This window comes from Primulina tabacum, chromosome 5, assembly GCF_025594145.1.
Source record: "Primulina tabacum isolate GXHZ01 chromosome 5, ASM2559414v2, whole genome shotgun sequence".
Lineage (NCBI taxonomy): Eukaryota > Viridiplantae > Streptophyta > Magnoliopsida > Lamiales > Gesneriaceae > Primulina > Primulina tabacum.
Window position 1 is genome coordinate 11,718,720 of NC_134554.1, and position 11,707 is coordinate 11,730,426.

General features: G+C 34.3%; 1 protein-coding gene across 8 annotated transcripts; it reads left to right on the forward strand.

Annotated features, from left to right (window-relative positions):
- Nucleotides 1–5,214: 5,214 nt before the first annotated feature.
- On the forward strand, nucleotides 5,215–11,349 carry LOC142546573 (plant UBX domain-containing protein 11). 8 transcript variants are annotated; one of them, XM_075654351.1, is made up of 11 exons: nucleotides 5,215–5,398; nucleotides 5,671–5,721; nucleotides 6,617–6,728; nucleotides 7,328–7,380; nucleotides 7,494–7,575; nucleotides 7,941–8,006; nucleotides 8,085–8,149; nucleotides 8,454–8,672; nucleotides 8,757–9,246; nucleotides 9,722–9,982; nucleotides 10,922–11,349. In XM_075654351.1, exons 2-11 carry the CDS (start codon nucleotides 5,701–5,703, stop codon nucleotides 11,161–11,163), a joined length of 1,611 nt encoding a protein of 536 aa, XP_075510466.1. In that variant the 5' UTR covers nucleotides 5,215–5,398; nucleotides 5,671–5,700; the 3' UTR covers nucleotides 11,164–11,349. The 8 variants fall into 8 exon arrangements, with proteins under 8 accessions (XP_075510466.1, XP_075510465.1, XP_075510467.1 ...); XM_075654350.1 differs by having other exon boundaries at nucleotides 5,217–5,398; nucleotides 8,082–8,149; XM_075654352.1 differs by having other exon boundaries at nucleotides 5,217–5,398; nucleotides 6,629–6,728; nucleotides 8,082–8,149.
- The last annotated feature ends 358 nt before the right edge of the window (nucleotides 11,350–11,707 follow it).

Sequence of the window (11,707 nt, forward strand, 5' to 3'; positions counted from 1 at the left end):
GTCCGGGTTTGGGCGGGATTTCAAATTCTTTTTTGCCACGTCACCGATCTTCGTGATGCTGCTTGGCTCTTAACATTTGCCGCCACGTCATTCTCCCTGCCTCTCCCACCCCTCTGTGTTTTCTCTGTGTTTCTTTTGGATGTGGTCTCACCCGTTGGATGACCTGCCGGGGGGACGTGTCGTCATATGAGTGCACGATGGGATTTAAGCTATTTACGCGTAGTTCGGTGCTTTGGAGGTGTAATGACTAGGTTAACCTTGTTGTTATTACCGTTCAGGCCTCAGGGAATAAGCCTGTGTCCTCGTGGCCGTTTATTAATTAAGTATATTCATTGCGTTGTGAGATTGAAATACGATTCACAAAAAACAGGGTTACTTTTGTAATATCAAAGCGGTCCAATTTGTTTTGCATCATTCAAGTTTGATAATCTCTCTCTGCTCACATTTGGCTTTTGAGTATTGATATATTTTTTACTTTCACTAAAATTTAAGTTGTTTTTAAAATTTAGATTTAGAACTGATTTATGTAATTTATATTTTATTTTCATATAAATAAATAGGTGTAATATATTTGATTTCTAAAATAATTTAGCCATTTTGTGAAAACCTTAACAAACATAAATTACTTTTTTCTTTAAAATACCTCTTTGTTTATAAAATCAAATGTAAAATATTTACAAACTGGAAAGATGTGCTTTATTTTTATAAACACAGGTGGCGATCTCATTAATAGTAAATCTTTGTGAAATGATTTCACGGATTTTTATTCATGAGATGCGTTAATAATGATAGTTTTTTTTTCCTTAATTATGAGCTTTTTCATATCCCAATATTTTGCTTTATACTTTTTATACAAATAAGATTACAGTGGATTGATATGGGTGTTTACAAGAAGTAACTGTGAGTTCAGTTATCTTAAATATAATTTATTAACATACAATCATGATTAATTAATAAATATCAAAATAAATAAAATTTTGATATTGATTCTATAAAAAAAATTGGTATTATCTTCTTGTAAATAGAACATATTATAAATTCAAATAATCAAAATAAATTAACGAGCACCCTCGACAAACTCCGACAAATAAACATGTGTCGACCAGACATAATCACAATATATAAGCAAAATAAAAAATATCATAGAGCCGATAAAGCTCAATGATATAATACAATCTTCAAACTATTTCAAATACATCATATAGCTACTCGGGATATACCATGGTAAACATACAAACTGATAAAATATGACATTAAAATGATACGATAATATGCATGGATGCAATACATGTATATGTTCACGAATCAAGTGAGTAGGATGTCATCAACATAAAGTACTAGGAAACTGTCACTGCACTCCCACTGACTTTCTTGTACACGCATAGGTTCCTCAAGATTCTTAGCAAAACCAAATTCCTTGACAGTGCTATTAAATCTGAGGTTCCAACTCATTGACACCTGCTTGAGATCATATATTGATCTTTGAAGTTTGCATACCTTGTACTCGCTTCTTACTGATGTGTATCCCTCAGGTTGAGACATATAAATTTCTTCTTTGATGTCTCCATTGAAGAATGCAATCTTTACATCCATTTGTCATATCATGTTGCTATGGCTAGTAGTATTCTAATGGACTTGAACATATCAACTGGTGAAAAATTTTCATCATAGTCAATTCATTGCCTTTGAGTATAACCTTTTGCAACCAGTCTTGCTTTGAAGGTCAGTATCATGCCATCCGCCCTAAGCTTTCTTTTGTAGATCCATTTGCATCGTATGAGAACGATTCTTTCATGTGGATCCACCAATGTCCAGAATCCACCAATGTCCAAACTTAGTTTGAATACATAGAGTACATTTCAGACTGCATGGATTCAAGCCATTTGGATGAATCAGTATCAGATATTGCTTCTTTGAAGTTCATTGGATCACATCCAACACGAGGCTCATCATGACCTTGTTCATGAATAAATGTATATCTTGCAGGTGGTCTGATAACCCTATCAGACCACTCTAAGAGCGTGTTCTTCAACTACTAGTTGTTGGGGATTAAATTCAACTTCTACAGTTGAGGGATTGTCTTGAATTTCTTCAAGTTCTATAATCTTGTCTTTTCTATCTAATATAAATTTCCTCTCCAAAAAGGTGTCATTTATTGAAACTAACATTTTTGCTTCATTTGAGTGATAAAAATAATATCCAACAGAATTCTTTGGATATCCTACAAAGTAGCACAAAGTGGATCTAATATCCAACCAGTCTTGATATCCCACTATTTCTAATAATTACATTTAAATAGTCATGGCACATAAGGGATACATCTCATGAGATAAGAACGGGCCATAAACCAACACACTTTAATAATATCTAATATCAAGGCTATCGATCATCCTTCATGCATTTAACATCAAATGTTAACATCAATTAATTAAAAAAATTTAATTAATTGATAAATCATGTATCTAATAATTTTATTACTAACAACCACAATTATTAAAGAATTTAATAAATTAAGTAAACACCTTTATTTAATTTCCAATTAATTCAATAAATAATTAAAATAATATTCTAATGATTTATTTAACTATTAATTTTCCAAAATTTAATTTTTTTCAAAAGATAAATTGAACTAATTTTCATAAAATATCAATTCAACCCAAAGTTTTGAAAAAAAGCAGAAAATCACACCTTAGGCTCAAACAATTCAAGCTCATTATTCAGCACAATGCCCGAGACGTTACCAGGCATCCGCCTGCACTGCTCATCCGCTGCCCGGCTCATCCGCTGCCCGATCGTATCGGGCAGTGGCGGGCACGTTGTGCATATGCGCCGGCCGTGCGCGCACGCTGCACCGACGTCGGTTCCGAGCATAATCGAATTTTTTTTATTTTTAAAATCATAATTTTATGGTGCAACAATTTTCTGAAAAAGTTTATTGTGTGGTTAGAAATAAATTATTCAATATTTAAAACCATACGACATAGAGAGCCTGACTCTGTAATCATTGTTGTATATTGTGTTTTCTCGTGCCCAAACGCAGCGGAAGTTTTAAAATCAAATTTTATTTTATTTTGACAACCAAAATATTTGGACACTCGTATGGTTTAAAGGAAAAACATACATATGATGTTTAGTAATATACCTTTAGTGAGTTTTCACTTGACTCCAACTACGCCGGTATAAGCAAACGTAGCTCATGTTGTAAATCATACGTACGTTCTTCAAATCTCCTTTCTTCAATCTTTGAATCAGGTCCACGAACGAGTTACTTGTTCTTCTTCTAACTTGCACTAGAAATTAGAATATATTTTACGTTGAGATTAATCAAACGAGAGAAGACTCAAAATCCTTTTAAAAATCAAAGGCCTAGACCGAAATTATGAGAGGAGGATTTTCGAAATTTCTTGCTTGGAGGCTAGGGTTTCGAAATTTGCATGGATTAATTTTGTTAACCCTTAACCTAATACACATATATACAAGCTTAGGGCTCATTAATTAAATTAAATAGTTAATGAGCTTAATCAATTAATTATTTTAGTCCAACTAGTTTAATTAATTAATAATTAATATTTTTTAAAGTCCAATTAAGAACCTTAATAATTTGTATGTTGGTCTTATACTCCTACAAGCCCATAATATATACAAACATTACATTTAATTTAAATCTTTATAAATTCAACATTTGAATTTAATATTTAAATTATAAATTCAATTCCTTGAATTTATCACTTAAAAAATTTAATAGTCATAAATTTAACATCATGAATTTATTTCTCAATGTTTTCTATATATCAACTTCTTGAATTTATTATCTTAATGTTTTATATAAATTCAAATCCTTGAATTTATTATCTCAACGGGGACAAAATAATCTAGTACTTGTGTGACCCTCAATGGTTCAGGGATATGGCTAGCCGTGAGTTCGCAACTCTTTGTGATTCATGACATAATCCTTTATTTGGGCTTACCCTAATTTGTCTCATTCTATGTATCAACAATCGATCACGAGAACATCAGAAATCATATTTCTGATTAAACCCATCGAACATGGTAAGAGCGTCTAGTAGCATCGCCTCATGATTCCTTAGGTATCATTAATAGTGCCTGCAAGAACCAGTCAGTTATAATTAACGTACATTAAGGTCCCTTCATCTCATATATCCCGATCAAATCTGCAACCATTAGTTCATCGAGGGTTGCATAAGAATTCGATAACTATGTGACACATATTTGAGGAAAAATAGTGGCATCACATGCACAATTGGAAAACCCATTATCTAACGTACATCTTATACTCTGGCCAGAGATTCCATGCACTATTATTTCATCAGATCACACAGGATATCCACACCCGTAAATGAGCGGCGAATTCTCGACTACAATGCACTGGCTCCTACATGTGTCGCAACTGTACCCAATCTCGCCACCTGATGACCCTCCTGGAGTCGGTAAACGAGTTAAAGCACAACCCTATCATATAGAGCCTCATTGTTATCCCGACTTGTAAGGCCTAATGGTGTACAATCATAATCACAAACTTATCCTCTCGATGAATGATAATCACTTGGAAAGTTATAGGGAAGGCAGTTTGGTATAATCATCATATAACTACCAATCTGCATGTTTGAACTTCTCTATGCCCTTACCAAGAAACGTGATACACAACATCACAGATGCTAGTTTCGAGCTCAATCGACCTTTATCCATGTTTTGGGCGGCTGAATTGACTAGGAACGAATTTAGATTAAACATTGTTTACAAATGAGTTTCAACATTGAATTACGATTCAGTTGTATTAAAATAAAATCAAGGTCTTTATCTATGTTGATCGCATGTGTATACCGATAAAAAAATATCAAACCATGAAATAATGAATTATATTAAAATAAAGATCATTTATTTAAACTGAGTCAATAAATTTCCTAACCAACAGCATCTGCTCTAACACATCCAAATTCACTAATTTAATTTATATTCTTAATTAACCATTTTTATCGTCATTTCGTGAATGAAGCTCAAGTGCACACGAAGGACTTTTATATACTCTTGTAGCTGAAATACACATGAATATATAAACATTCATCGTGTTGGTGGATTTGTATTCGGGTCCATAAATTAAAATGGAACAGATTATTTTCAAAGTTAATTCACTGTTTTAGATAATTGACATCGGATCCTTACAATTACAATCGATGGACGTGGTTGTTTTATAAAGAATAAATATGGTATAGTTTGCAAATCAACAATTACCGAAGGAGTGTATTCGATTATACCCGGAAGTCGATCGATCCAAAAATTGCTTCGATCTTGAAAGTTCTTGCCAGAATTGGACCGACTCGAGCCGGCCTCACAATCCAAGGACTAAACTCGTGAGTCGTGACATTGAATTTTCCTAAAGGTGCGCTCTTTTCTTACAGTTCGCTTTCGTTTTGATCAAAGAATATGTTCATCGGATTCCTGTGATTTGAACTTGTTAGATTTGAGTTCCGGGGAAACGAAAATTATGATTCAGGTTGAATGTATAAATAGTTGTAGTTCGAGCGGTCATTCATCTCGGTAGGGTAGCACCACCAATTCCAACTCGTAGATCGTCAGCGGTTCAATTTATGCATAATCAATAATCAACGCATTAATCGTATTTTGATCCGATCATGAATTTATTTCGCGTAGATTTGAAGCATAAGTTGGACGGAAAGTTCGATGCACGATAACAGCTTCCATGTGCGTGTGAAACAGTGCGTTAATTTTGTGAAAAGATTTCGATTTGAAGTCTTTTCATGAGTGTCATTTTGTTTTCTGTTTTCAACTAATTCCCATTATCATCTCTTTTATGAACTACTTGAGAATATGGAAATCTTTTTCTTCATTATGTGCAAAACATGTAAATTGTATGTGGAATTATATATGTACAGTACAATGCATTCGTTGTTTATCGATGAATAATATTCACGCACCTCATCTTAGCTTAGTGAATAGACATCTATGCTCGGATTTTAGAGCATTAATTAAGTTTATTTAATTGAGTTCATATCTAGCTGCACATGAAATTTAAGTTTTGAAATTTTGAAGAATTCTCTGGAAGTTAGACATTCTGTATTTTGCACCCCGATGCCTTTTCTGGCCAAAAATGAATATATAAGTTACGATGTTACGGACATAAATATCATTATAGATTTTACTATGGTGGGCCTAGACCAATGCAGTTCAAGTAATGCAAGCCCCAAGTCCTTGGAAGGATCTAGACATGGGGAAAGGGTATAAAACGTGAGGGGAGGGTAATTAGGAATCATTCTGTTATTTTTTCTTGATTGTTGTTTCTAGCTTTGGCTAGGGAACTTGCATCTAGCTACGGTTGCAAACAGAGTTTATCTCTGGGTAATAATTGTTTATTTCAGTTTGTTCAATCGATATTAATTCATATGTTCCATCTTCATTAGCTGCCTTTGATTGTTTTTTTTGTTGTATCTCTAAATCTCGTGGCCAAGTAACCAGCAACCTAACGTACGACTTCTCATTTATTTGGCATAGATTCTAGCTATCACTTTGTATTGACAATTTAGTATTCAGCTAAATATATTCTGTAAAATGCATGATCACGACTTGTTAAATTGTTCAGTTTTCTTTTCAGATGGAGCAGTTTCTTTCTTCTCTTGCATTTAAAGGTACTATAGCAGAAGCAATCACTGAAGCGAAACTACAAAAGAAACTGTTTGTTGTCTATATCGCAGGTGATGACTTTTTCATGGATTTATTTTCATTGTAATAAGTGATTGATTAATTAACAGAGAATTTAGTTGAACTTGAAAAAGAAAATTATAGTTTGACGTTTCTCGGTATGGAAAGAGGGAAGCGTAGGATAGGAAGAAGGTGGAGTGCAAGGTAATGTCGAGCGTAAAATGTGGTTATGGGTTTTCCGACTTTTGTTTTTTATTCCTAGCACATTTTTAAGTAATTTTTTGGTATCACTCAAACTCGCTGTTTGATTGGGTGTGGTTGAAAATGGGATGATTTAGAGAGTGAATCGATGACTCGTACGATTAACTGGGTAAAATTGTCTGAAGTTACCCTGTGGTTATGCTAAATCTAAGAATTTTATACAGAACAACCATCCATTTTTAAGATGTTAAATCCAAATTTATGGATTTTTTATTCGCAAGTGTCAAGTGAACTGTAGATTTTTTCCTTGTCTTTTCGAGTTTGTTTTGAAATGAATGATTTATGATTTTTTTTGTTTGCTGTTATTCGTTACCCAACAAGTTGTTGTTTGCAAGACAATTTTTTAGCTGCACACATTATTGGTCCTCATGTTGTCTATTTTGCATACTAGGTGAAAAACCCGATTCAAAACTTTTAGAAACATCCACATGGAGCAATCCAACTGTAGGTTTGCTTTCTCTACAGTGTACAAATCACCTCTGTTCAGCAGATGGTTCTAAGAAAGAAAAAACAATGTTTACCTCTTTCACTGGTTTCATGATTCATGATGCATCCAGGTTTCAGAGACTTTGACAAAGTACTGCGTTTTCTTACATATCTCAGAGGGAAGCTCCGAAGCTTCGTACTTTTCAGCTATATGTATCCTTTGACACCACCGAGCAGTTCCTCAAAATTTTGAGTTTTGTGGTTAATCTGGCGCCATCAATTATGATAATTGAAGGGGAAAGCTTGAACTCCAGCTAATCTTTGCTTGTCAGTAAATACTGGAGTGATAATAGAGGAGAAATTCAATTTTTATATGAACTGAAGATAATCAAAGCCTATCATCGAGATTTCACGACGACAATTTTTACATATTTTCATATCCCTCTATTTGTGCACACTCTTTAGTATCTGCTTGTTAGTGGTTCACTATTATCATCCAGTGGTTGGATTTCCAACTAAATATTTTTTGAAGCATTTATCAGTATAAACAAAATGTGTATTCTTGCATCAAAATCCAGACCCGCAGAATAATACACCCTGTATAACTGTCATTGGATACAATGGGATACAACTTTGGGAAAAAGGTACTTCTTTATTAGAAATTGAGGTCCATTTTATGTCAGCTTAACTGTTTGTTTTTCTGATGGAAATTTTTTTAGAAGGCTTTGTTTCTGCTGACGTTCTCTCCACCAGTCTCGAGAAGGCATGGTTAAGTCTTCATCTTCAGGTTGTCTTAAACTTGTACCTGTTGAATGTACGAGTAACATTGTCATCTAATTGGTGGAGTTATGTTTCTGACGAAGGATATGTTGTATTTCATGTTAATTCTTAGCCTTTATTTTCTTTTCTTTTAGTTTTTTAAAGGACATCCTCAGCCTTTTTTTCTTTTTCACATGATTAATGTGTATTGCTACTCTAGTTGATTTACTTTGAAATATCACCATGTAAGTTCTCTGTATTCTTGATGCATTATGAATGCTTATATTTGGTAGGTGTCGAGTTAATCGTCAGTTAGTTTTTGTGATGTGCAGGAGACAACAGCAGCTTTTTTGACTGCCACACTTGCTTCCAGGATTTCAGGTAGCTGTTCATCTGAACAACAGACTACGGGGGAATCATCTGAGCAGCAGACTACAGGGGCCTATGGATCATTGCCACCAATGAATGATCTTAGTTTACCTTTGGATGCTGAACTGCCAAAAAATTATGAGGCAAGAGCGAAAAGGAATAGCCATGACGATGTGTGTGAGGTGAATTCTATCATGCCTTGGATAGTAGTTGTTGTGCTGACCAAATTGCGCTGGTTTTAATATGCAACTTTCTTTAATGAAAAGGAGCCAGATTCCAAAATGGATGGTGAGACCATTCAAGCATCTCATGGTAATATATTGACCAATCATCAAACCGATGAGCCTAAACCCACCATTGAAACCGAAAATGTTTATCTAAATCCTGAAGGGATCGGTCAAGGTGAACCTGAAGTTGTATGCCCTGTCCCAGAAAAAAATTTAGACTTTGGTGGCCTTTGTTCTGGTAGTGAAAATGAAATCTCTCAAGATTTTCCCAATGAAACAATTGATGTGCCACGGGTGAAAAGACCAGAAACCGCAGAGGTGGAGAAAGTCGATGCTTTTGATTACCCTGGCATAAATTCAAATAATGTTTTTTTCAATATCAGACTGTCAGATGGTAGCTTGCAAGCCAACTTCTCTGTGATGGACACGTTAAGAGTTGTCCATCAGTATATAAATGACAATCAAACAAGCGAATTAGGCTCTTTCGATTTAGCAATTCCTTACCCTCGCCATGTTTTCAGCGACCAAGGTATGCTCTAATTGCTAGTTTGACTTTTTTTCTTTCCTGTTGTGAATGATCCATGTAGGCTTCTGCCATATCGATATATTATTTTACACACTTGACACAAGTAAACTCATGGCAAATTAGCAGCTACAGGTTCATTGTTCTTAATTACATCAACCCACTTTTCCATGTCCAATAAACCAGAGTTCTTTTCCATGTTATCGGTCGTTTCTCAGAAGAGAGCAGATGATATCGGCCAAGCTCTAATGTGCTCTAATATCGTAGAAGATAATAACATAAATAACTCTAATAATTTTTTATGCAATCAAAGTTTCCTTTTGGCTTTAAAGCACTTTTAGTTCATCTGTCACTTTGTGACTCAGCGTTTTCCAAAATGTTCTTGATTTGTTTTCAGATCAATAATTTGTCATATTTGTTGCGAATCATGTTAAATTGTTCATGCCCTTGATTCTCGTTGTGGATTTTATTGCGGATGCAGATTTGGACTGCACATTATCAGCATTGGGCCTCTTCAATAGACAAACATTGATAGTGGTTCCACGTAACCAAACTAATACGAATTACCGAGAAAGATCATCTCTGCAGTCTTCTACAAACAGTTCTTCAAGCGAAAGTAATGAAGGGTATTGGGCATCTGTGAAAAGAATTTTATCTTATGTGAATCCTTTTTCTTATTTGAGTGGTGGTGCTGCCTCACAAAGCCCTCACGAGGAACTCCCTGGTGGCTCATGGCAATACAGTTAGTAACTTACATGCACTTCTCTTTCTAAAGATGCATGTTTATGAACCATCACTCCTTCGATGAATTTCTTCTGTACTGTGAACTTAGAATTTAACATTTCATCCGTGCTATGTCAAGGGAATAGAACATTGAATGGGGTGTAAACTAGTCGAGCCTTGGTCGAACTTTTTAAAATGTTTTGAGTATACACAGTGGTGCTCGTGAATTTTTGAGCTGAGCTCAAACCGATCATTAAGCTGGATGATAGTTGTTTGGGATCAACATTGAGTTACATTGCAGTGTCTTGCATTATGTTACGAAGAAAAGGTTGGATAAATTTTTGGATCACACATGACACTTACATATGAAGATTATATTTTTAAATGTTATATTCTATATATATATACACACACACACACATATACACACACACACATATTACACAGTACATATAATTAACTTATGAATAAATAATAATTGTGATAAAAAGTTCGCGAGTCATACAAAAGCTGAAGCGCCATAATAAAGGATCTCAAGTCGTGATTCATTCAACTCATCATACACCCTAACTGTGAGCCGAAGGTAAAGGGACAGTTCTGTTAGGTTTCTATATCTATCGGGGTGTTTTAGAATCCCATTCAAGATTTTTGCCGGAATTGGTTGTTACCAACTTACCATTGCACTCACTTGGATGATGAACACAAATTATCTGCTGAACAGACAATGTTGCTTACCAGTTATTAATTATTAATATTCACCTCTTCAAGCATCTATCCTGATTCATTATCTGGTTGATTGATCGATTGCCTTGTTTCTTCCATTTAGATCCAAATTCTTCGTTTGAAAATAATGCGAGAAAATGTTGCTTACCGGTTATTAATTATCAACATTCACCTCTTCAAGCATGTATTCTGATTCATTATTTGATTGATTGATTGCCTTGTTTCTACCATTTAGATCCAAAATCTTCGTTTCAAAATAATGCAAGGGGTTCAAGCACTTCTTCGACTGTATACTCGTCAGATAAAAATACATCTGAAAGTGGCAAAAATAGCAATAGCAGGAGCAGACAGAAAACTTATGCTTTTGGGGCCAACATCCACACTTTGAAACGCGACGAAGATGATGACAATGACAAAAACATATATTGGAATGGAAATTCTACACAATTTGGAGGGTCTGATGATGATGGAAGGTAAGTGCGGGTTTAGATTTTCATATCTGCATTGATATTCTGCAGCATTTGTCTACATTATAATTATCAGAATGTGTTCTGTGATGGAAGGAAGATGTTACTGGATATTTATTTTTCCTTTCTAAATCTTTGTGATAAAGAATTTATAATATCTGCTACAAAAATAATAAATTTATTATTGTTAACTCCCCGAGAAGTCTCGTATTGTTTGGTTTTATTTTGTGGAAGAAATTGTTATTTTGAATGTAAAAAAGCAATACAAGTGAACGCATTTCTAGCATTTTTTTGTTTGAAATAAAATATGCGTGTTTTAAAATACTATTATGAGCGTTTTATATACATAGATGAGTGGCATGTGATGTTAAATTATCTAAATTTATTCTAAGAAGCATGTAGTCTGTCAAATCACGTGAAATACAGAGTACAAAGTGAACAAATATTTCCAAACATAAACATTAGAGGATTGAGATCGAGTGAAACATATATTGAAGGTGTTACCATATTGAGATATATGGGATTGAGCGTGGATCTCATATGTTTGGGTTAAA

Excerpts from the sequence above, each read along its gene's own strand:
- LOC142546573 (XM_075654350.1), top strand. The coding sequence starts at position 5,701 with ATGCACGATAACAGCTTCCAT. Across the intron at positions 7,576-7,940 it reads TTCGTACTTTTCAGCTATAT|ACCCGCAGAATAATACACCC; the intron begins GTATCCTTTGAC and ends ATCAAAATCCAG. Across the intron at positions 8,007-8,081 it reads GATACAACTTTGGGAAAAAG|AAGGCTTTGTTTCTGCTGAC; the intron begins GTACTTCTTTAT and ends AAATTTTTTTAG.